Source organism: Apium graveolens, unplaced genomic scaffold, assembly GCF_009905375.1.
Source record: "Apium graveolens cultivar Ventura unplaced genomic scaffold, ASM990537v1 ctg939, whole genome shotgun sequence".
Taxonomy (NCBI): domain Eukaryota; kingdom Viridiplantae; phylum Streptophyta; class Magnoliopsida; order Apiales; family Apiaceae; genus Apium; species Apium graveolens.
In genome coordinates this window covers 13,710-40,676 of record NW_027421871.1, presented here as the reverse complement: position 1 = coordinate 40,676, position 26,967 = coordinate 13,710, and the positions used below count along the sequence as shown (strand labels likewise).

The 26,967-nt window shown below is 36.9% G+C and overlaps 1 protein-coding gene and 1 pseudogene across 1 annotated transcript; both read left to right on the top strand.

Moving 5' to 3' along the window:
• Positions 1 to 1,156: 1,156 nt before the first annotated feature.
• LOC141705734 (putative disease resistance protein RXW24L) lies at positions 1,157 to 5,458 on the top strand (annotated as a pseudogene).
• Positions 5,459 to 8,563: 3,105 nt separating this feature from the next.
• LOC141705736 (uncharacterized) lies at positions 8,564 to 11,406 on the top strand. Its single transcript, XM_074508622.1, has 3 exons — positions 8,564 to 8,666; positions 9,788 to 10,350; positions 10,434 to 11,406. The coding sequence occupies exons 2-3, from the start codon at positions 9,838 to 9,840 to the stop codon at positions 10,971 to 10,973; spliced, it is 1,053 nt and encodes a 350-aa protein (XP_074364723.1). The 5' UTR covers positions 8,564 to 8,666; positions 9,788 to 9,837; the 3' UTR covers positions 10,974 to 11,406.
• The last annotated feature ends 15,561 nt before the right edge of the window (positions 11,407 to 26,967 follow it).

Sequence of the window (26,967 nt, the reverse complement as noted above, 5' to 3'; positions counted from 1 at the left end):
AATGAGACAGGGTATGGGACAGTCTCAATTACACTGCAGAAAATAAATAACAGAAATAAAATGCAGAATGCTGAAAACTGAAAAGTAAAAACACCAGAAGTTTTCACTTGGTTCGGCCCCTACATCTAGTCTATGGCCTACATCCAAGTCCCCATGCCAACTAGCATAGAGAATGTATTATATCAACTTTAATAAAAGAACTTACAATCTTTTCCTTGATTACAAATATAGCACCTGAAAGAAACCCTTTCCCAAGCTACCTTGCTACCTAGCCCACTGCTATTCCTTAGCCTTCTAGCTACCTTGCTATACTTTGAAATCAAGCTTGCCACAACCCGGCACAAAGTTGATATGAATACACAAGTATAAGAATAAACAAATTGATTACAACTCAAACTAGGTTTCTTGTTTTTCTGGATATGAATATCTCGGGTATGAAACAAGAAAATGATTTCAGATGATGAAAGATTCTCGTGAAAGTGTTAGCTACAAATCTGAAATGAAGAGTTGTATTTATAAGAAAAGTTCTAACAGATTTATTTTCAAACACAAGATAAGATTGGAAGATAAGTTTGTTTGAAAATATTTGAATAAAACTTTGAACTGATCTGTTAGTACGTTTGAAAAAGAGATAAATCAAGTAAAGAGATAAGGCTTGAAAGATTTAAACTTGATTTATAAGATAAGGTGATGAGTTTGTTTGAGATAAGGTTTATCCAGATAAACAAGATTTACACAAAACCCTAACAAACCTAATCCTGAGAAATAGCCACTGCTGGAAACTCTGAACAAACTGCAAAGTTTGAATCTCGTTTACTTGCATTCTGTTTATCTTCTGTTAATCTGCAATCATCATAAACCTGAACATCTAACAGGTCTGACTTGTAATGAACCTTTACGGTAAAATAAATTTACGGTGAATCTGAAAATAATCTTTAGAAAAATCATACACAAAATAATCTTTAGAAAAATCATACACAAAGTTATTAGAAGTTCTTTGGAGTATAAATTAACTAACAGGCATAAAATCAATTATTGTGGAGAATTTAGAGCAAGTTGAGAAGAAAGAGACAAGATGGATGATGAAAAATTTTGATTAGCCGCCATACAGGACCACCTTATTATTCATCTACCTAACTTGGTTGGTGTTCAGAAACTTCAACATAAAATACATATAAAGTTGGTTCATGTGATCACTGATCAGCCGCCATAAAGGACCTCCTAATTTTTCTATAATTGTTTCATAATTATATGAAAGCCAACTACCATTACCAAGTACATTCAGTCTACATTTATTCATTTCATCTGCATTTCGATTAGAATTACGACTTTAACTATTCCTTATCGCTTAACATTTTACAAAAGGCCATTCCATCTGCATTGCAACTACTGCATTTTGTACTGCTTGGTTTCTGAATGGCTGAATCAATTGTGTCCATTGTTGTCGGAAGGATCACTGATTTATTGTCTGAAGAAGCTCAAGTACTGCATGGAGTGCATGATGAAATTCAAGAACTGGTGACAGAACTCAAGCGGATGAGGACGTTTTTACCAGATGCTGATTCAAGGTTACATGACCAAAATATCCGTATTCTGCTTGCAGATGTACGGGAGCTTGCCTATGATGCTGAACATGTCGTCGAAACTTATCTTGTCCAAGCTTTATCATCCCCTGGAAAAATAATGCAGTGGATGAACACAAGGACGTTTTCAAGAAAGCTCAAAGATGTTAAAAGAAAGATGTCTCTTCTCTTTAATCGCTTTCGTGATTGTAATATCAAATCAACATTAGAATCCCCTGAATCATCAAATTCATCTCATGGACAACCAGGAATGCTAAAGCGATTTCACACTTTCACTACTGTTGAACCAGAGATATTTGTTGGATTTCAGGCCGATGTTGATCAATTGGTTGGATATCTGGTGGATGAAAGTGATGACTCTTACCCGCTCATCTCAATTTGTGGAATGGGAGGTCTGGGTAAGACAACTCTGGCTGAAAAAATATACAATCATTCCACCATCAAGACTCACTTTGCTGGTTTAGCTTGGGTTTCCATTTCACAAAAGTGGCAAAGGAGACAAATTTTGCAGCGAATACTTATAGGTCTCGTATATGAGATGAAAGAGGAAATATTTACTTGGGATGAAGGCAAGCTAGTGGAGAATCTGCTACAAATCCAGCAAAAGAAGAAATGTTTGATAGTACTTGATGACATTTGGTCAAATGATGCTTGGGATTCTATAAAGGCGGCTTTCACTGCTGAAAAATCTTTAAGCAAATTAATGCTTACAAGTCGTAATGTTGATGTTGCTCGGTATGCAAATCCAAATGGACTCATTCACCAACCAGGACTTCTAAGCCCAGATCAAAGCTGGGAGCTACTACAGTTGAAAGCACTTCCTACAAGAGGAGGTTATCTAGGTAATTTATTTACCTTTCTTGTTAATTTCATTTCATCTGTTTAAGGTAAGTAAATGGACTGCAAAGTTATGACACCTCTTATGAAACAGCTGATTTTTGTAAAACTAGACTTGAAAAATCAAATGAAAAACTCTGAAACTCCTAGTATGAACAATAAAAGTAGTTAAACCGTGTTTTGAAACTTACGGAAAACCAGTTGCTTTCCTACAGAGTTCCTGACCATAAGTAATTTGTTTCGTGAAAAAGAAGCAGGAGAAGAGGTTTCCAGGTGTTCTCTTTTTTCTTAATGAATCGCCCTAGCTTAATATTATGTGGGCTTATACATACCTTTCTTGTTGTTTTGTCTGTTACAGACGTTGCCATAAAGGACCTCCTAATTTTTCTATAATTGTTTCATAATTATATGAAAGCCAACTACCATTACCAAGTACATTCAGTCTACATTTGTTCATTTCATCTGCATTTCAACTACTACGTTTTCTGCTTGGTTTCTGAATGGCTGAATCAATTGTGTCCATTGTCGTCGGAAGGATCTCTGATTTATTAAGCGAAGATTCTCAAGTACTGCATGGAGTGCATGATGAAATTCAAGAACTGGTGACGCAACTCATGCGGATCAAGACATTTTTACCAGATGCTGATTCAAGGTTAGATGAAGAAAGAACTGGTGATTCGGATATTTTTACCAAAATATCCGAATTCTGCTTGCCTATGATGCTGAACATGTCGTCGAAACTTATCTTGTCAAATCTTTATCATCCCCTGGAAAAATAATGCAGTGGATGAACACAAGGACGTTTTCAAGAAAGCTCAAAGATATCAAAAGAAAGATGTCTCTTCTCTTCAATCGCTTTCGTCATTGTAATATCAAATCAACATTAGATTCCCCTGAATCATCAAATTCATCTCATGGACAACCAGGAATGCTCAAGCGATTTCACACTTTCACTACTGTTGAACCAGAGTTATTTGTTGGATTTCAGGCCGATGTTGACCGATTGGTTGGATATCTGGTGGATGAAAGTGATGACTCATACCCGCTCATCTCTATTTGTGGAATGGGAGGTCTAGGTAAGACAACTCTGGCTCACAAAATATACAATCATTCCACCATCAAGACTCACTTTGCAGGTTTAGCTTCTGTTTCCATTTCACAAAAGTGGCAAACGAGACAAGTGTTGCAGAGAATACTTATAGGTCTCGTCCATGAGAAGAAAGAGGAAATCTTTACTTGGGACGAAGACAAGCTAGTGGAGAATCTGCTACAAATCCAGCAAAAGAAAAAATGTTTGATAGTACTTGATGACATTTGGTCAAATGATGCTTGGGATTCTATAAAGGCGGCTTTCACTGCTGAAAAATCTTTAAGCAAATTAATGCTTACAACTCGTAATATTGATGTTGCTGAGTACATAAATCCAAAAGGATTCATTCACCAACCAGAATGTCTAAGCCCAGATCAAAGTTGGGAGCTACTTCAGTTGAAAGCGCTTCCTACAAGAGGAGGTTATCTAGGTACATATGTAATTTACACGCATTCATTATGTTTCATTTCATATGTTAAGTAAAACTAGACTTGGAAAATCCAATAAAATACTCTAAAACTTCTAGAAAATTGACAATAAATGTAGTTAAACCAATTTTAGAAATTACAAAAAATCAGTTGCAGAAGAATATGTTGCATAGTGTCAAATTACTGTCTTGCCTATTTCTAAATGTTTTATTTTAACTTAATTAATAGGCCAATCTCAATATTATGTAGGCTTATACAGATATTTCTTGTTGTTTTGTCTGTTACAGACATTACTAGAGATTATAAAAAAATGGAAAAAATGGGAAGAGAAATGGTTAGAAATTGTGGCGGTCTTCCACTAGCTATAATGATTTTGGGGGGAATTCTTGTAACAAAACCGACCTTTGATGAGTGGAAGAAGGTGTACGATGATAGTATATCATCTCTAAAAGAAGGGAAGGGGTTTGGAAAAAACCAACAAGAACAACTGTTTGACAATTTAATTCGGAGTTACAACGTGTTGCCCCCTCAACTGAAACCATGCTTTTTATATTTGAGTAAATTTATGGAAGATGAATGGATAGATGCAGAAACTTTATATCAGTTATGGATTGCTGAGGGAATGGTACTATCCAGTGACAAAAGGGAAGGAGAAACAATGATGCAAGTTGCTGAATCTTACATGGGAGAACTGGTCCATAGGAGTATGGTTCAGGTGAGGTTTAATGATTTGGAATCATCGCTTACAAAGTTTGATAGTTGTTCTCTTCATGACCTTATGAGAGACCTATCTTTATTCCAGGCAAAAGCAGAAGTGTTTTTCGAAGCAATTGATATTGGGGAAGGAAATGACTTGAATCTCAATCGTTATGATGTCTCTCGGGTTGCTAAAACTAGACAGCTTGTAGTTAATGACAAAAGAGTCGTAGAAGCTAATTTTTACTTTACCAGGAAACCGAATCACCAACAATTCCGATCAATTTTATTTCGAAATGTGGATCGTGAAGATGAAAGTCAGCAACTACGATTGGGACTGTATTTGGCCAATTTTAAGTTACTAAGAGTTTTGTCTCTTGAAAATGTAACGCATAGTAGACGATCCGTTTTAGGTACCTTTTCTGGTACAAATATTGGAAGAGTATTAGGCAGCCTTGTTTACTTGCGCTATCTCAGCCTAAGGGGTTCTAATTTGAAAACTTTTCCATGGATACATAACTTGGTGCTGCTACAGACTCTCAACCTAAATGTGCCGGATGATATTTTTAAGTCACCGGCGTCAAGTAATGTTTTGGGCAAGTTGGCATTTTTGCGTCATTTGTATTTACTTCCTTGGGTCTCTCTCAAATCAGTGAAGAAAACCAAATTAAGGTTTAATGGGCTGAGCAAATTAGAGACACTCGAAAATTTCAATACTGAGTGGTGTGAGGTTAAGGATCTGCCAAAATTATCCGGTCTTCGAAAATTTCAATACTGAGTGGTCTATTGATTATTGTCCAATGTTGGAGGAGCTTCCAGAAGAACTCATATTTCTCAATTATCTTCGAGAACTAATATTGGAGGGGCTGTCTTCACAATTGTAAATGCTATGGCATGTAGGAATATTTGAAGTTTGACGACACGCATAACAAAGATTGAATGATGTATTCGACATTTTTAATCATCAGAAATATATCGAGGTAATTTCTTAGTTTTAGGAAAAAGAAAATTAAGAAAACCAATTATGTTTACTTTGCAGATGACTAGCCGGTAGTATTTGTAGAGGTTGATTGAATAGATGCATAACTGAGAAAACATAGCTGTAAAAACCTAGTCTATAACAAATGCAATGACTGGGATGCAACTTGGTTTAGTTTAGTCTACAACATAGCGCTGGTACACTTAACTATTGTGTTAACCTATGTACGCATATCTCATCCACATGTTCCAACAGAGCTTAGGCCTACTGAAATATGAAATTGCAGATAAATAATTGCACGAATTGCACGAATCTGTAATTATTATAATTTTAGTGTTAACTACATTTAATGGTTTATAACCAACTATAAACAGTCCCAGATCAAAGACTAGATGACTGCCACAATGATCTGAAGTTCTTTAAAAATAAACTTTGCATCAGATTTCTTCACTAAGAATAAAACTACCCTCGTATATAACGTCACCGAATTATATTAGATTCTTATATCTAGGAAGTTATCCTAAAGAACTTTATAATAGAAAAGTGGTCGTTTCAGGTTGGTCCATCAGAAGCAGCCTAAATACGAAACACAAGTAGCAGACTGAAAAACACACAAAAAGTCCAAAATTTCTGAGTAGAAGAATTAGTTACTGCTTACCTATCCAAAACTTTCCAACTGACTACTCCTGTTTCCCGTTCTTCTTGTTTGATAAGTATAGATTTTCCTTCATTTTTCTTTGTCTGGTTTGCATCCTGAGGAACCTCGTTTGTTTCACCATTTACAATAGGTTTTGAAATTTTATTATCGATGTTCAAGCCTTCTTCATTATCTTCCACATATTCTTCCAGCTTCCCTGCATTTTCCATTAGCTTCTGGAACAGTTGTCCATTGTTTGACAGTTCCTCAAAAGTTCCTTCCTCTTTCACCTTTCCTTCATGCACTAGAATGACTCTGTCTACTTGTGAAAGAAAATGTAGTTGGTTTGTCACAAGAACTCTTGTTTGCCCTCTTAGTTCTTCCTTAATACATTTTTCAAAAACCTGGAGATGCAACAGCAGTTGTATCGAAATATCAACAGCGACTACAATTATAATAGCCCAATGTTGTAAACCATGAAAAAATTGTTGAGGCATGTAGCCCATGTAGTGTACACAGAAGTGTAAATTTACCCCTTAGCTATGCTCAGCGTCGTTCTAGTTTCTACAGAGTAGGAAAACAGAAAACCATAACCTAGCACCACTTAACTCATTATTGTTATTAAAAGTAAAGCTACCTGTCGAGCCACATGGGCATCCAGAGCACTTAAAGTAATGATATAAGATACATTTTCCTGAATATTGTATTCACCTGTTGATATAAGCTAGTGAATTGTTTTGTCAGTGACATGTTATGTTAGCTAGGGGTGAGCGTGGTGCGGGCGGTGCGGTTTTTTCCTAAACCGCAAACCAAACCGTACATGCGGTTTGATCAAATTTCCAAACCGCAACCGCACCGCGTAACCTCAAAAACCGCATAAACCACACCACAAAAAAGCGGTGCGGTGTGGTGCGGTGTGGTGCGGTTCACTGCGGTTTATACATTACAAGTTCGAAAATTTTAAATAAATACAAAACTTAAATTAATTAAATTTCCGAATAATATAACAAAGTCTCCAATATTCTTCAATAATACAAATTAGAAATTTCACACCGTAAAGTTTAACGTAGAAACTTGGCTCGGCAATTAAATGATTTATCTCTTAAATATGTGGATTTGTACCATGTGTCTCATTATTTTTGAAGAAACACAAATAGGATGGTCACCACGCAACAAATCTTGCAGAATCAAGATGATCACTAAGTAAGCACTCCTAGTATGTTAAATGGAATCAAACTTAATAAATGGAATCATGAAATATAACTATTATATATATATATATTAAATATTGCGGTGCGGTGCGGTTTGAACCGCATTTCACCAATATAAAACCACAACCCGCACCGCACCGTACCGCACAGTTTATTAAAAATTCAAACCGCAACCGCACCACGAAAATTAAAAAACGCGTTTTGCGGTGCGGATTGGTGCGGTGCAGACGGTTTTTGCGGTTTGTACGGTTTTCTGCTCACCCCTAATGTTAGCCCAGAAAGTAATGAGATATATGTAGAACAAGGAAACACACAACCAAACCTGTGTTATTATATTTGGAAGCATAAATAATGGAAAGCGCAGGACTGCGAACAACGAAAGTGATGTAAATGCCTTTGTCGGTGTTAAGTCTCCTCCAAGTAAAGAAAACAATCCAAATGATACCACAATGACGATAATGGGAATATGTTAAGCATAACCCTGTTGCACTGAAAGACAAGAATAAAGAGTATCATAAATTATGATCAAACTAAAGGAATATAACAATTGCAAAGTAATTATTAAATCTGGACATAGAACATGATAAGCTTACAATATTACTATATTACTAAGACTATAATTTTAGGAGATGAGCTCTTTACTTTAATTTGCCAACCTCCTTTAATGAGGTTGTTGTCCTCTATTTATATCAAGTCCCAACTGGGCTTTATCTTACAAATTGGGCCTTCTTGGGCTTTACATTATGTTCCATAATTATACTAACTAGGACTCTTTTGGGCCGTCTTGTCTTGGTCCAACATTTGTCCTCCTCCTAGTTCAAGCAACTATCTTTAGATTTGCGCTTTTATTTCGGGACCTGAGAGTTAGTAAAATGAGCAAAGCGTGGTAAAAAGAATAAAATAATGAGAGGATTAAATGTTAGTAAAATAAAAATAAAAAAGACAAGGGTATTGAGATAGGAGTGAATGTGTTGTGCATATTGTTGTACTTTAATTTTACTTCTTTTCTTCTTCTTCTTTTTCCTCCTTTTTTTCCTTCTTTTTTTTTGAAACGTATAAGTATTTTGGTTTTTATTTTCTGGTGACTATTGATTGGACATTGTAGCATTGGACTGTTCGGCTTCTGTTTCACTTAACAAAAGCGTAGCGGCTGGCCGGATTATTCTTATTCCACCTCAAATTCTCGACTTCTGCAGTAACCGCATGTAAGTCATCTTCCACCTTCTATATTGCCTTTTGTTGTTTTCTCTTTTACATCTTGCTTCTCTTGATTTAGTTTATTCGATTTCAATCATTTAATGGATCAATCTAGTTCGTCATCTATCCGTACCATTTCTGGTCGAGATCCCGGTAAGCGACCCCTCGAGGAGGGTGATCAAGAGTCCTTCCTAAATTTGAATAGTCTGGAGATTCTTGACTTAGAGCAGTGTGGGTCCTTCGATTTTATGAAAGAGGACGAGTTCTTGAGGAATTTCCCTATTTGGCCTCTTCCCTCGCCTCCCCCGAGTCCTGGGACCTTAAAAAAGAGACGACAGGTTGTTGAAGATTGTCTTCGGTTAGGTAGGGAAGAGTTCGAGGGAAGAACAAGTTTAAACTATCTGAGTCATTATATTACAAAGGATCCTCCAGTTAACAAGATAAAGTCGTATGTGGATTTGTCGAATGGGTATCGATACCGAGTACCGACACTGATGAATGGGTGTGGATGATGCCGGAATTTGGGATGCACGGGATACCGATGATATTTTTCCACTTTGGGCTTCGGTTGCCTATGCATCCTTTTTTCTTGGCGATGTTCGAGGCTATTGGATGTGGGGTTAGTCAGTCGAAGCCCAACTCCATTGCCCAGCTTAGTGGATTCGTCGCTCTTTGTTGTGATAGGAATAGAACTCCTTCTTTTAAACTTTTCTTTTTGATATATGCAGTTAGGTATCACGACGGACATGTTTATTTTGACTGTCCTTATAAGAGGGTTAAAATTGTCAGTGTTCGATCTTCCAATTCTGGGTACCATGCTAGGTGGCTGTATTTCGGGGGGCCTGATTTAGAGTTTGTGAAACCGTGTGGTAAAGTGAGCCAGCTTACTATCGATTACTTAAATAACCTCGAGAAGTACGATGTGAGGTATCTGAATGAGTTTCATGGGTTGAGGTCGATGTACACACATCTTTAGTTAAACGAGCCCGATTTTTTGGAAATGCATGATTGTAGGAGGGGATTTTCAATCGATTAATTACTTTTTCATATATATTTTTTATTTACTGCTTGTCTCCCCCTTTTTTTTGTATTACGCGTTGATTCTTTTCCTTCTTTTGTTTTGTTTTAGTGGCTGGAGCTTCTTTGCAGAAGGTTTTGGACAACGGGATTAGGAAGGAGATGGATAAGGCTATGATGTTGCTCATTCAGCGTTCATCGAGGAAGAATACTGATGGAGTGTGTGCTGGCACTTCTAGGGTCGGGGCTTCTGGGGCTGGGCACTCTGTGTCCATCGAGTTGTTAGATGATCAGGGAAACAAAGTTGTGGAGGCTCCTGAGAAGGTTGTGACTGATGCTGATCTGGGGGATTTGAATCCTCGGAAGAGAGAGCGTTGTGAGGTTGATGATGTTCATTTAGGAGGAGGAGATTTTGCCGAGCCAGCTTTGGGAGGTAGTGGAGTGAATAAGACCATCACCTTGGTCAATAGTAGGGTTCTTATGTCCAACACTGGCGAGCCTCGATCCAAGAAGGAGCTTGTGAGGGTCGAGATTCAACCCAACGAGCGTTGGACCGGAGGGACAACAGTGTCGCTGAGGGCTTTTAATCATTTTCATCTTCCCCAAGACGCGATTGCCTTCGATGGCCGGCGTCAAGATGACCTTGCTGACAGGTGTAAGAGTCGAGCCGGGAGGGTATGTGAATTTTGTTTTCATGTATTGTTGTCTTCTTTTTTTAATATATATTTTTTTTACTTTGTATTTGTGGTTTGCGACAGTTCCTCGCAGATTTTATGCATATCGTGGAAGAATTTCGTGCCGATGGTAATGATGTGGCTTACAAGAGACTGGAAGCGGAAGTGAGTGCTCTTAGGGTTGAGAGGAAAAAGCTTATGATGAGTTATTCAGAATTGGAGAAGAGATCTACGGAGTTGGTTACTGCGAATACCGCGTTGACCAAGAAGGTGGGAGAAATGGAGGTTTCGGGGCAGTCGAGGGATGCGAATGTGTCGGAGCTCGAGAGGAAGCTTCAAGAAGCTGAGACAGAGCGCGATGACCTAAGAAGTAAGTGTGAAGGCTGGGAGCGCCATATCGACGGCATGAATGCATCGTACAAACTGATTGTCGATGAGAATGTTGTTTTGAAGGCGGAAGTCCAAAAAGGGATCGAGGACATTGCTAACGCCCTGGGAGATGGTTATGGGCATTGTGTTGCTAGGATGCAGGGGGCGGGGGTGGACACCACGGGGCATTCGTTTGAGGATTACATTGCTGACCTCGCTGCTTTGCAGCCCGATGATCCGACCGATAAAAATTGAAGGCAGGGAATGCCCCGTAGATGATGTATGAATTTTGAATTTTGAGTTTCTGCTGTTGTAAGTCGATGTTTCTTGATTGATGCTATATTGTTAATCGTACTTTGAATGAGGCTTTGGTGGCCTTTAGACATTTTTATGATATTCAATTGTCTATTTGGTAATTTTTATGTTAGTCTACTAAAGTTTTCCATGTTAGGAATTTTAAATGTAAGGTTTTCGTACCACTTGGATTTCACTGGGATGCATTGTCTTTGGTTTGTTTTTGAGTCTGTTTGCGTAGTGCTTAATTGTTGTGTAAGAATGTTTTGAATGTGAAGGGATCGATTATTGCTCATCGTTCGGGAGTACATATATTATTTGTACTTGAAGTCTAATGGGATACATCCAACTTATGTTGTTATTTTGTTTTTTTTTGAAGCAGAGAATGAATTATGACGTTTTCGTAAAGTAATTTTGAAAGCTTTTATAACTTAAATTCCCTCGATGGGGATCTCATAACGACCCTCATTGCATCGAGGGTTGGTTTTTGGTAGGGCCCTGCGGCCTCGAAGTTTTAATCATTACATAAAAAGTTAATCATTGGTAAAATTTCTTGAGGTGGATACCATTCTAGGCATTCTTAATTGGTTGATCATCGAGGTACGAGAGCTCGTAGGTTCCTGTGCTGATGACCTTCGACACTTTGTATGGGCCTTCCCATGTTGGTTTCAATTTTCCTGAGATTGTTGGCTGTGATGTGGCGGAATCTCGAAGGACGAGGTCTCCCACTTCGAATCGCTTATTTTTGACTTTCTTGTTGAAGTACCTTGTCGTCCCCTCCTGCTGTGCGATCATGCGAAGTCTAGATTCCTCTCTTGTTTCTTCAAGTAAGTCTTCGTAAAAGCATAATCCTTCGGCAGCGAAAGAAGGATCGAAAACCTCGATTCTTGGGGAAATCAGAATAATCTCGACAGGTAAAACGGCATCGACGCCGTACGCGAGACGGAAAAGAGTTTCTCCTGTTGCGCTTCGAGGTGTTGTTCTGTAGGACCACATCACATTATGGAGCTCATCAACCCAAAATCGGGGAATTTCTTCTATTCTTTTCTTTAATCCTTGCAAAATGGTTCTGTTCATTACTTCTGCAAGGCCATTGGCCTGTGGGTATGCAACCGATGCTTGATGTGTTGGATTTTTAAGTCGCTTAAGGCTTTTTCGAATTGTGCGCCTACAAATTGTGTCCCGTTATCCGAGACTAAAATCGTTGGAATTCCAAATTGAAACACCACATATTCCATAAAAAATTTAATCATCTATTTTTCTCTGATCTTGGAGAGAGGTTTTGCCTCGACCCATTTCGTCGCGTAGTCGACTGCAAACACGATGTATTGGCATTGACCTTTAGACTTTGGGAAGGGCCCCACGATATCGATTCCCCATTGATAGAAAGGGCAAGGGGCGAGTATCGACTTAAGCTCTGTTGTGGGTCGATGACTCACGTTCCCATGTCGTTGGCATGCATGATATTTGCGGATGTAACTTTCACAATCTTTCCGAAGTGTGGGCCAATACATCCCCTGTCTCATGATTTTAAGAGCTAGGTTCTTTTCCCCGAGATGTTTGCCACATATTCCCGTGTGAACCTCGAGGATTGCTTGATCGGCCTCTTCTGGGCTTAAACATCGGAAAAGTGGTTCGGTTAAAGCACGTTGATACAACATTGAACCGATTGTGCAATAGTTCCTTGCCTTAAACATGATAGCGCGAGCTTCACTTTTTTCATGGGAAGTTTGTTTTCTAGGATGTACTCGAGGATAGGGCTTCGCCAGTCAGGATTACTATGAATGTTGTGGACCATCAATGTGTCGATAGCGGGGGATTTCAGGCTGTCAACATATACTGGGTCGAGGTTCATTTTCAGATTGGACGAGGCTAACTTGGCGAGGGAATCAGCCCACTGATTTTCTGTTCTATCAACATTGGAGAGTTTCCAGGAAGAGAATTTCTTGAGCAGCTCTTGTGTCATTGCAAGGTATTTAGCCATGTTTTTATTGTGAGTCTTAAACTCTCCGCTTATTTGCTTAACTACCAGCTGGGAATCGCCAAATATGTCGATGATATTTACCTCGAGATCCGTTGCCAATTTTAATCCCGCAATTAATGCCTCGTATTCGGCCACGTTATTTGTCGCTTGGAATTCGAACTTAAGGGCTTGCTGGACTTTAAACCCTTCTGGGCTGATAAGAATTATCCCTGCACCACCAGAATTCGAGGTTGATGATCCGTCAACAGACAACAGCCACGGCCTTAGCTGGGCTTCCTCGGGATCTGACGCTTTGGCCTTGAATTGGAATTCTGCTACAAAATCTGAGAGGACCTGGGCCTTTATGGCTGTTCGTGGTTTATACTCGATGTAGAACTGACTTAATTCGATGGTCCATGCGGCGAGCCTTCCTGTCATATCGGGTTTGTGGAGGATTCTTTTAAGCGGCGCATTTGTTAACACATGAATTTCCCTTGCTTGGAAATAGTGTCGGAGTTTTCTGCTTGCAATAACTAAGGCGTACACGAGCTTTTCGACCCGAGGGTACCGAGTTTTAGCATCACGCAGTGAGTGACAAATGTAGTATACGGGAACCTCTCTTCCTTCGTCGAGTCGGACAAGGACGGCTGCAACTGTTTCGTCGGAACCCGATAGATAAATGCGTAGAGCTTCGCCTGGGATTGGCCTAGTAAGGATAGGAGGATTTGTTAAGAACGCTTTGAGTTCCGTGAAGCTGGATTTACACTCATCGTTTCATTCGAATGGTGATGATCTTGAAGATTTTTTTATGGTGGCGAAGAACGGGAGGCATCTTTTGGATGATTGTGGGATGAATCTTCGCAGGGCTGCTATGCATCCTGTTAGCTTTTGTAAGTCTTTGATGGATTTTCGATCATCCATTTCAAGGATGGCTTTTGTTTGTGCGGGGTCAGCTTCGATGCCTTGCTGTGTGACCAGAAATCCCAGAAACTTGCCAGATGTAAGCCCGAATGAGCATTTGTTAGAGTTGAGGCGCAAGTTAAGCTTCCGAGCATTTTCAAAGGTCTCACGAAGATCAAGTGAGTGGTTAACGGCGAGTTTGGACTTGTTTATCATGTCGTCGACATAGATTAACATGTTTTTCCCTATTTGTGAGCCAAAGATTGTGTCCATCATCTGTTGAAAAGTTGCGCCAGCATTAATCAGCCCGAAAGGCATGACCCGATATCCGAATACTCCTCTGTGAGTAATGAATGTCGTTTGCTCCCAGTCATGAGAATCCATTTTTATCTGATTGTACCCTGAAAACGCATCCATAAAGGAAAGGAGTTCGTTTCCTGCTGTAGAGTCGATCAGCTGATCGATGTATGGGAGTGGGTAGAAATCTTTGGGGCATGCTCTGTTAACATCAGAATAGTCGACACACATTCGCCACTTTTCGTTGTGTTTCTTGACCAAAATGAAATTGGAGATCCATGTGGGGAACTTGACGGGCTCGATGTATCGATGTTTTCGTTCGACACGAGCATTTTACTGTGGTCGATGAGAACATGATTGTTGGTGGGCTATACCATGAAGAGAAAAGAACTCGGTGCATTTTGTATCCAGAAATTCCATTGCATTGTCTGATCGAATGGTTTTGATGGGTTTAGCGAAATGGGTTTGAACATAGTTATAAAAGGTTTGAAACACAGATAGAAAATCAGACTTGTATGCCAATAAGGTAATCCAAGTGTATCGACTATGATCATCCACTAGAGTGATAAAGTATCTAAAATTTCCTTTAGTGGGTACTTTATAGGGTCCCCAAATATCTAGATGAATAAGATCAAAGATATGAGAAGCATGGGGTTCACTCAAGTCAAAAGGCAGTTTGGTGAATTTAGCCACGGGGCAGGTAACACACAATATATCAGATTTGATAGGTTTTGGAATCTCGGGAATAAGATGAAGTTTAGTCATTGGCATGTGACCAAGTCGATGATGCCAAATGCTAGCAGGATCTCCATTATTTGCAAGACAGGCATTAGGTTTTTGTATATTAGACAACCATTTGACAGGATCAGTAGTGTCAACTAGATAATACAGGCCATGTTTGGCCTCTCCCACTATAATAACATTTTGAGATGCACTATCCAAGATAATACAATGACTAGGTAAGAACTTCACTTCACAATTACTGTGCTTAATCAATTTCTGAACCGATAGCAAGTTGTGTTTAAAATTTGGAACACACAAGACATCATTCAAAGACAAAGTATTTGAGATAGTAACTGTACCCGTATGAGTGATATTGACAGTGGAGCCAGTGGGAAGATTGATATGCGTGTTTCGAGCAACAGGTACTGGTCTTTTGAGATTGTGCAGGTGTGGTGTCATATGATCGGACGCCTCAGAGTTAATGATCCAATTTTGGTTGAAGGGCTGGGCAATGTTGCAGCTCATCATTCCAGAGAAAGGTGTCTCAGGTATCTCTCCCCCTGAGTCGGATGCCTGGGAGTTTTCCAGATTCATAAGTTGAGCAAGTTGAGCTAGCTGTTGTGAGGAAAACATAGGTGTATCATTTTCAGAGTCTGAGTATTGAGCCACATTAGCAGATTTTGAAATTCCAGTCCTAGCATTACTTCTCCATTTGGGCTTATTGCCTGCATATGACTGTGAAGTTTTTCTTGATTGAGAGGTGTTTTGATTGCCAAAGTAGTTGGCATGCCACTTTGAATACCCAATGATTGTCCAACATCTGTCTTGAGTATGCCCTTTTCCACCACATGTCGTACATTGATAGATCTTGGAGGTGTTGAAAGAAGGTCCCTTGCCATATAAAGCAACCATGTCCTCAGTTTTATGGCCATATATTAAATCTCTCCGGGCTTCCTCCTGTTGTAACGTTGCAGATACACTTTCAACATTTGACAGAGGTTGAAGTAGTAACAAATGGCTTCTTTGTGGTGAGTACACATCATTTAGACCATTCAAAAATTGAAACAACTTGCTTTCCTCCTTTTGAGTTGCAATATCAGAGAGCAATTTGGTAATCTCGGCAGAAGGGTTGGCAATAGTGGGTAAGACATTTAAAGAATCGAGTTCCTCCCAAATTGTTTTCATAGCTGTATAGTATTCATTAACAGGCATAGATGATTGTTTAAGTTAATATAAATCTCTATTCAACTTGCATTTACGAGACCCATTAGTCAAAGAGAAGCGTTGTTCTAAATTATCCCATATATCTTTAGAAGTGCTCATGTAAATAACAGACTTACAGATGACAGGTGAGAGGTTTGATGTGATCCAGGAGATAACCATGTTGTCGCAAGTTTCCCACATCTCAGCCTTTGCAAGGTCGTCGCTTGGTACTGGTACAGTGCCTTTAACAAAGCCCAATTTCCTTTTTGAGGAAAGGCTAATCTCCATGGATCATTTCCAAGATCTATAATCAGAGCTACCTTGGAGATTTCAACTTGAATGGAGTTGGGACCATCGGATGGGTGCGGGAACAATGGGTTTACCATATCTTGATATGTTAATCGACTATTGGCCATGATCTTTAATGAAATCGGAAAAAGCTCTCAAGAAAAAATTTAGACAGAAAAAGTAGATCTGAAAAATGAGTGTGTAGAAAACACAGATGAAAAATTAATGATAAATCAAAGAGCATATCAGGATGGCTCTGATACCATGATGACAAGCATACAAGCAAGTCACAGCAAAACAGTATTATAAACAAGACAATCACAGAGATCTCAAAACATAGAAAATGCAGAGATGCTTTAAAGATGCCGAGGAGAAAATAGTTTCTCTAATATCAAAATAACTGCATAGTCTCTTTAGTATAGAAAGATAGACATATAAAGAAAGTAATGGGACTGCTAGTCATGTGATTGTACTATCAGATCATGTGACCCTATAACGGACTGTTGTGACAGCTGATCATGAATAGCATGAGACCAATAACTTTTTGGAATCTTCTGAGTATGATGTTGGTCCCATTTATTTAAGTAAGCTCCCCTTAATATAGATATGTATGAACACTTATGCATTAAAATTTTAATCTGACAAATTTTTCATTTTTTACCTTTTAATTAAATTTATATTTAATAAAATATAAATTTAATTAAAATACGGCGTAACCGTACTAAGATGAAACCAAGTACCCTATCACGAAATAATTTAGAGTTCTACGAAAATAGAATTGTAATCGTATTACGGTTCGAATAATTTTATTATTTTCTAGTGGTGAAACCAAAATACAGTTTTTGTAATATTCATACCATTTAATTAAAATGGAATTCCACCGACAAATTAAAAAATGCTAAATTAAAAAATTCCAATTTAAACGCATGGCCTATTTACTTGGTCATGATTTATATTTCTCGGAACCTACTTAGTTGAGCCAATTTATGGAATTATTTATTTTTAAAATATAATTAAAAATAGGATTCAAACCTATAAAAATAATAAAAAATCATGGCTTATAAAAATTTAAAAAAATGAGTAAAAATAATACATATAAAAATTATAAGTCCTATAAGAATAAAAAAGGAAAATAATATAAAATTATAAATCACTTAAAAATAGATTTTGTTTATTAATAAAGAAAAATGGGTAAAAATAATACATATAGAATAATAATAAAAAAGGATAAAAATAATATACTTAGAGTTATAACATGAATCATCAAAACTGAAAATAAAAGGTGATAGAACCAAAAAATAAGTGAAAAATAAAATATCACTTAAAAAAATTTATTAATAAAGAAAAATGGGTAAAAATAATATATATGGAATTATAAGTCAGATAGGAATCAAAAAGGATAAAAATAATAAGTTTAGAATTATAACATGAATCATAAAAAGTGAAAACAACAGGTGGTGATACCAAAAAATAGGTAAAACTAAGGTACCACTTAAAAAGAGATTTCGTTTATTAATAAAGGTGGTGGTACCGACAAATAAGTGAAACCAAAGTACCACTTAAAAATAGGTTTCGTTTATTAATAAGGAAAAACGGGTAAAAATTACATATAGAATTATAAGTCATATAGGAATCAAAAAGTATAAAAATAATACACTTACAGTTATAACATGAATCATAAAAACTGAAAACAAAAGGTGATAGAACCAAAAAAGTATGTGAAACAAAATATCACTTAAAAGGTATATTAATAAAGAAAAACGGGTAAAAATAATATATATAGAATTATATGTCATATAGGAATCAATTAGGATAAAAATATATCACTTAAAAGGTTTATTAATAAAGAAAAATGGGTAAAAATAATATATATTTATAGAATTATACTCCCTCCGTCCCGCTGGATAGTTTACGTACAATGTTTGCACGTATTTCGAGGCTTCAATAAATTATAGTTTCATAATATTTTTTTTAAAAAAATTGAATAAAAGTTTAAACATTAAACTTTTTTTCGGATTTTTTTAAAAAAAATATTATGGAAGTATACTTTAAATGAGTATTGAAAAGCGTGCCGAAAAGTGACGTAAACAATCCAGTAGGACTGAGGGAGTAAGTCATATAAGAATCAATTAGGATAAAAATAAGGGAAATTGTCAAGAATACCAATTTTGGGGTAATTATTTGCAACTCTACTATCTTACTTAAAATCTTGCAAATTTACTATCTTTTTAAACATACAAACAATTAAATTGCAAAAATACCATCTTTATCTTCTCATTCCTTTTTTTAACTTCTGTGCCCTCTCTCTCTCACTCTCCTCTCACTGTCACCGCCACGACATACCTAGACTGTTGTTCCTCCGACGGCGGCAGCGCAAGCACGGCGGCAACAAAAGAGCACGGTGACGGAAACACCGACAAGCTTTTCTCCGGCGGCGGAAGAGACATTCGTTTCCGCAGAGATTTTTTGGAGGCCTTGCTATCCGACGCATTTTTGCCGGAATCTTCCTTGTTGGCCGAAGATCCAAAGCTGGTGGTGCAAGCAACGATGTTTAACAACCTTCTAACATGCACCGTGGCGCCCTTTTTGTCATAGTCCTCTGCTATTGATATAAATGGGTAAATTCGACAATCTGCCTACCTGCCTACATCTCAGTACAGAACGAGAAAAGTGGGTTTGATTGTTTTTAGTTGATTTTGGGGTTGTTTTTAGTTGGTATTAGTATTGGCCCCGCAGGGACATTCATTTTTCGCCATTTGCAACCACCTGTACAACTTATTTTGCAACTAAACGTAATTTTTAACAGATTTGCAATTGTGGTTGCATATATGGTTACTAGCGGTTGAAAGATAGTATTTTTGCAATTTATTTTAAAAACTGACAGTATTTTTACAAAAAGTTTATAAAATTTAGGTATTTATGAGAAAAGCCCTAAAAATAATACACTTAGAATTATAACATCAAAAAAATAAGTGAAACAAAGCAAAAAAAAAAGTGAAACAAAGGTAACACTTTTTAATAGGTTTCGCATATTAATAAAAGTTATTAATTAACAGGGCATTAGCACAGTTTTTCGACCAGCATTGTTTAATAAGTTGTGCAGGTGCAGCGAAGCTAGCTGGAATTGCCATGGCTGACAGTTTTGTGGAATTTCGACAAGTGTAATCATCTTATAAGGATCAAGATTTCTCTCGAATGTGACAACAAGCAGGATTGAATTAAAAAGAGAGGAATCACATACAGTTGATGTAGAGTCATGGTAGAAGAGAATAGTAGTGATATGGACACGACTAAGAACTAACACATTGTCTGAATCTAGTTAGGTGTAATGGAACTAAAAACGTAAAGCCAATTGATCAAAATGATAACAATTGAGTGATTCATTGTTGCTTTAGAGTAATGCACTACAGAACCGAGGAAAGCAAGAAGAATCTAAAAGCACAAACAAGAAGAATCTTTCATGATGAAAGTGATATTAACAAACAAAAGTTTGTTGCTCTGAAAACCTTGTCCACTCATTCCTTATAGCTTTATTTTGTACCTCCACAGCACCGGAACTTTGTTTTACAATATGTTATACGATTATATTTAGTTTCTAAATACGTTCATCCCACTTTTGCAGTGCAAATTTTGTAGTGAAATTATGTCAAATTTACATTCATTACCACTTGTTTTCGTTTTTTGAATACGAGTGAAATCGAAAGTAATTTAGTTACCCTTCACTTACTTTCCTTAATTCTTTAGAACTGGGGAGCAAGGTGAAAAACCATCTTGGTTGGTCTTCAGAAACTGGGGTCATAAATTAAAGGTAGTTATTCTCAAAACAGAGTACAATTATTCAAGCTACGCTACCCCATAAAGTTAATTACTCACTGGCAGGGCATTCACCATACAATTTACATCTGCATTGCAAAAGGCCATTCCATCTGCATTGCCACTACTACATTTTGTGTTTGGTTCCTGAATGGCTGAAGCAATTGGGTCCATTGTTGTCGGAAGGCTCACTGATTTATTGAGTGAAGATGCTCAAGTTCTGCAGGGGGTGAAAGATGAAATTGAACAAGTGGTAACCGAACTCAAGCGGATGAAGACATTTTTACCAGATGCTGATTCAAGGCTGCATCAACAAAAAATCCTAATTCTGCTTGCGGATGTACGAGAGCTTGCCTATGATGCTGAACCTGTCGTGAAACTTTACTTGTCAAAGCTTTATCATCCCCTGGAATAATAATGCAGAGGATGTACACAAGGACCAGGGCGGAACCATGAATTTAGGATTGGGTGGGCTTGACTAAGTCTTCACCAAAACTTCACGCGCCGATCACCCATTTCATAAAATTCATCGATCATCGCTTCTATGTCAACTTTTTTAGCATATTCTCTCTCTATATATATAACCATAATATCTCCCAAAAATGCATCATCCAACTTGCTAGAAGAACGGTCTTGAGAATTTTCATAGCAGAAAATGCTCTTTCAGTTGATGCCGTGGAAACAGGAAGAGTTAAGATAAGACCGATCAACCTATCAATCATAACAAAAGATTTTCACTTTCTGGTCTTGACCAACATGTGACATAGCTCGGAATATATTTTGAAATTTAGCACTACCAACAACATCAAGCTCATAGTGTTAGCAATCTTGTACGATAAAGACATTGTTATATATATATATTGAATATATAACTACTTCACAAAAATATTGTTAATTCTTAAATCACATAAACATATGAGAATTAACAATTAAATTAGGAGAAGGGTTTGAGAAAACAAACAGAGATTGGATTTAATCTCGAGTCCAGAAAACTGTCTCCTTAAAGCAGTTTCGCCCCGCACCATCCGTGTTTAGCGACCTGCTTCCCAGGATAAAACGAGATACTAGTATAATCGATAGATCGAATATACTCTCAGCGAACTTGAACTGAGCCCGAGAACTATCACCGGAATATTGGAAAAATTTAAGACTAAAGAGACCGAGAATGAAAGAGATGACTCTTATTTCCTCGACTTAATAAAACTGGTGCCCTAAGACTCTATTTATAAAGAGAGGCTTGAAAGGACTTTTTTTTCTTTTCGATGTGGTACATGGTATTTATAAGAAAAACTAAGGAATAGGTTTGTGCTACTCTCGATGTGGTACAAAACCACTTTTCATATTAAAAGGTAAAACTTTGGAACATCAGTTCTCATTCACCTTTTACTCATTTTGAGCGTGTTAATATGCGTTGGAATTCCCTCGAAGAGAAGAATACGTTCCAATAAATACACACCACTAACACATAATGTGTCTCACTCATATAGAGTCTCAAAATGATTAACAACTTAGTCTAAAATACTAAGTTTGTCCAACAATCCCCCACAAATGAGATTGATGGTCCAGTAGCACGCACCATATAGACAGACAGACGCGGAGCTTGACTTGGTGATAGTTCCGGCGGTCAGATATAGCATACGATAGGTAGAGAATGCTCCTTGAACCTTCGCTCGAATAAGTATATCGACTTTACTGGTAGACAGTATGACGCGATGTCCTTGAACTGTTCGACCGTTTGTGTAAACGATGACATACTCATCACTATATCTTTCCTGACTCATTCAGTTCTCATGATTATGTCCATTTTGGCCCTGGAACATCGTCCTGGTTCTGCAAGAGTTTCTAAAGAATTGTGCCTCGCAATTCTCCTTTGAAGCGGCCATACTTCTCTCTTACATAGGTGATCTTTATCTTATAGAGTAACCCGCGTTTACTTAACCGAATATTATGTATTCAAACTTGAAATCCCTGTATTCGTCAAAGATCATTAAAAGCATAAAGCTTAACCTCGTACCTTACGGGTCTCACTGTTTCATCATCATAGAAATAGGCCAGGGGTTACCCCCACAGTGATTTGGTCATCATGATTTAGTTGTCCCATTGAACCAAGTTCTTGGGATCTCCAGTCAGCAAGGTTGGGTGTCCACCATGACGCCGTTAAGCAATAGGCAAGGCCCATTCCTCTCGATGATTTGACAACTATCTCTCGGTCTAACTAGATTCCCTTGGCTTAAACAGATTCGCTCAGTTTAACCATCTGGTTAGTGGATCCAAACATTATCATTTAACTTTACATAGTCAATCATGATAATTCTCGTTGAGAATAGTTGTTTAATGGTATTATGTCCTCATCATAGATGTGAGACATACCATTTCATACACAATAATGTGATCTCCCAATTTGCATATTGATTACACGATATATGCATATTGAAGACACATTTTCCTTGTCATTTAGGAATATCCTTACAAAGTGGCTACTCGGCCTTTTAACTGCATTTATTTTATGCACCAGACTCGTATTCCATCATGAATCGAGCTAAGTTTAGGATTTCCATGACACGACTGCTAAGTGTGAAATGTATTGTCGAATGACTTTTAAGTTCTTAAAGTCAAATATCTAATTTACATACTATATTCACATAGTACAATTAGATATCTTTCGTATTGAAGTCCAAGCTCACGAGCACATATCATACACCTTAAATCTCATTGCAATCACTTCCAAGTGACCAATTTCCATTGTACTCGTGCATCTACCCAGTTTACCAACTGTGTAGCCTATGTCTAATTTTGTACAATTTTAAAAAGTACAACAGACTTGCAATCCTTCTTGAGAGATCCTTGTTCATCTACGCTTGGATATATAAATCCATTCCAGCTATGACAACTTTAGCTTCGTTAACCTCTTCAAAATTCACATCACCAACATGTGACATGTATCATCTAAAACTTTTAAAGTCACGAAGATTGTAATCTTCAAATCAAAACTTTTCAATCTCATCAAGATTTTCAGAGATGATCCTCTTGTCATTACTTCTCGTAATGATCAGATCACTCACATGCAATCAATTATGACTTGCATATCATGTGTAAATAACACATGCACACTTGTCAATTCTCTGATTTTGAATCAGTTTGACATCTCATATTGACATATTTCATATTTATGAAATAACTTTACTAGTTATTACTTAAGGCTTCACTTGTTATTGATATTACCAGCTTTTAGCGTCCCAAAAACCAGCAATTTCAGTTTGCATCATTACCGAGTTTAAGCATCCTTAAACTGGCAATCCTTATTCACATAGCAACCAATATTGAGCGTCCTCAAAATGGCAACCATGTCATTTATTTGAAGCCATTGCTTATCATAGCAATATCAAATTTAATATGCCATCATTTCGTGTCAATGTTGTTTCACTCAACATGATCACCGAAAATACAGATTTTCTACTCTTGCTTTATCTAGAGCAACCCTCGGGTTCACGTAAATAGATATTTCTCCAAATATCTATTTAGAAAGACCATCTCAATGTGCATTGATGCACTTTTAAATTTCACAATACGATAATTTTAGTATCATCTTAATGAACCTTATTCTCAAAACTCGAGAATATTTCATAAATTATATAAGGTCATCACTTTCGACTGTAATATTTTTGTATCAGTCTGACCTTATACTTCCTTCAGACCCAGATATATTTTCCCAATTTAAAAATTCATTTAGGTCCTAATGCTTCTATCTCGTAAGAAGATCTATATATTTTTTTTAAACAAGATTCTGTCAAACAGAACCACTCTCTCTATTTCTTAACATCCTTTCCCCCACAAAGGACATAGAGAGAACATGCACAATCCATTTTCTAGTACACGTGCTAGAAAATCTTGATTTATTGACTCTCAGTAATAGTCAAATTTTCTCTTGATATATTCACTTATCAAGAAATTATACGTGAAGCGCATTGCTTCTATTAAATTTACGAGTTCACCTTCAAGCAAATTATCAAGACATTCGGGACTAGCGATTATCCAAGTCTTTTGCTCTCTTCAGGTTCATCCTCACATTCATCCAATAACTCGTAAGTTCATTTAGATGACTTTTAATTACAGATCTACTAGGATCTACTAGCTTATCGCATAAGCATTCCTAAACTCTGTAATAGTATTCTTACGAATCTCAAAAATTAGATTCATATATCGGATATTATTAGACTCAACCATTGTCTATGTATCCATCCAAAATATCTCAATTGATTTTGGATCTCATGCTACCAACAGAGGTATTGATATTAAGTTTCGAGATACCCCCACATTTCAATTATTTTCAAGAATGTTTCATTACATTCCACTATTCATAGAAAATTCAATAATTTTCTATTTTAGATACCCCCACAATTTTAATATTTTACAGAATGTCAGAAAATATTCCAAAACTAATAGGAAATTTAATTATTTCCTTCTGTGGTATCATGTTTAAGGAACGATTAGCCCTTCGTAACTAATATCCTCAAATTCAGTGATAGTCTGAGCTGATCACAATCGTTTTGCATCTTTTTCAGAGCGCAACTCAAGTCTGCATCTACTCCATTTATATAATGCGAGTAAGGTGCAACGACCTCATGAATATTCACGTTGCAAACAGAATTTGCCCGGTGATTATTCATCATCAAATTTATTCACAACCATCTTAATTATCTGTATTAAGTTGGATTTACCCTTGAGTTTATAGAGCACACATCTCTCTATTTAGCTTCAATATTGACTCGACTACGAGTACGAGTGACAAATGTTTTACTATCAAACTAGACAGTAAACACGTATCGTGTCACTACCTCTCATCTGAGCAGGTTTTACGTTATTCATTAAAACCTATAAGATTTTAATATCATGTTAAAAGAACTTCCCGTAGTTCTTATCATTAAAAATTCAATTACCGAATTTCTCGAAAATATTTACATGGTTCACACGAACCTACATTTATGGCTCACCTACTGGTACAACCAGAAAAGGCCCAAGGAAGAACATAAATCTTCAATAAACCCACATTCAGTGATCCTTGATCAACTGATGCGTTAGGGTTAACAACTTTTCGGATTCTCTCCGAAGTTCAGCATAAATACTGATATCAATATTCGCCGTATTAAGTATCACATGGATCACTATAATAGGCTCGTGTGTCACTGCCGCAGCAGACCGACACCAACACGTGAAATTACTATTTAACTGGAGGAAAAATCCAACCAGAAAAATATAATTTATGTGCCGACCCATAACCTGTACTCCAGGCCCATTAGGTTTTTTAATGTGGAGAATCCTGAGTAATTGTAAATCTGGTTCACTTCAGCTGCCCACCTCGTCACATTATTTAACAACAAACATGTTACTGCATTCTATCCAGTATTACAAGTTTGTGATATAACTCCATTATTAAAGATTAAACAATAATAATTGATGCCTTATCATCACTCAACAATGATTAAAAAATTAATCACCAAATAATCAAGTTCCATCATGAAGGGTCACATTTATGTAGCCATATCATTTAATTGCATAGCAATATCATGTTATGAACTTGCAAACATGCATGTAAACTATAGCATATATGATTCTTGTATCAGTGTACTAATAATTCCAAAATCAATTCAGAATTAAGAAATCAATCACCATGTTAACAAAACATAATAAGCTATCCATTAATAGCAAAAACATGGACGAATTATAAATTTGGGTTTAATCTACCAATTTATAATGATCAACCCGAAAGAGATGTCACCAAATATGTCCACTTGAATATAAGTTGATCATAAATCAATAACCATTAAAGCATCAATAGCCTTATAAGAAACCAATTATCCAACAACTTTGTGCTTACTTTTGCCTCGTACCTGTTAAGCTTAAACAAAGCACCACTTAAAATCAAATTTATATTAATTTCAAGCACATGGCAACAAGTGATCAAAGAAATTAACGCACTAAATTTAATTTAATTAATGAGGCAAATAATGGCCACTCATATACCCATAAATAAATCCAATTTAAACAATCAAATTGACTTTTGCGTCTACTCACAAGAAAGTATGAAAATTGAAGAAAACTGCTTTAAGATTGTTAGCAATCTTGTACGATAAAGACATTGTTATATATATATATTGAATATATAACTACTTCACAAAAATATTGTTAATTCTTAAATCACATAAGCATATGAGAATTAACAATTAAATTAGGAGAAGGGTTTGAGAAAACAAACAGAGATTGGATTTAATCTCGAGTCCAGAAAACTGTCTCCTTAAAGCAGTTTCGCCCCGCACCATCCGTGTTTAGCGACCTGCTTCCCAGGATAAAACGAGATACTAGTATAATCGATAGATCGAATATACTCTCAGCGAACTTGAACTGAGCCTGAGAATTATCACCGGAATATTGGAAAAATTTAAGACTAAAGAGACCGAGAATGAAAGAGATGACTCTTATTTCCTCGACTTAATAAAACTGGTGCCCTAAGACTCTTTTTATAAAGAGAGGCTTGAAAGGACTTTTTTTTCTTTTCGATGTGGTACATGGTATTTATAAGAAAAACTAAGGAATAGGTTTGTGCTACTCTCGATGTGGTACAAAACCACTTTTCATATTAAAAGGTAAAACTTTGGAATATCAGTTCTCATTCACCTTTTACTCATTTTGAGCGTGTTAATATGCGTTGGAATTCCCTCGAAGAGAAGAATACGTTCCAATAAATACACACCACTAACACATAATGTGTCT

What these genes read in the sequence shown, in the direction of transcription:
- LOC141705736 (XM_074508622.1), top strand. Translation starts at nt 9,838, where the DNA reads ATGGATAAGGCTATGATGTTGCTCATTCAGCGTTCATCGAGGAAGAAT. An exon ending in GTAAGAGTCGAGCCGGGAGG is followed by an intron (nt 10,351 to 10,433) that starts GTATGTGAATTT and finishes GGTTTGCGACAG; the next exon opens with TTCCTCGCAGATTTTATGCA.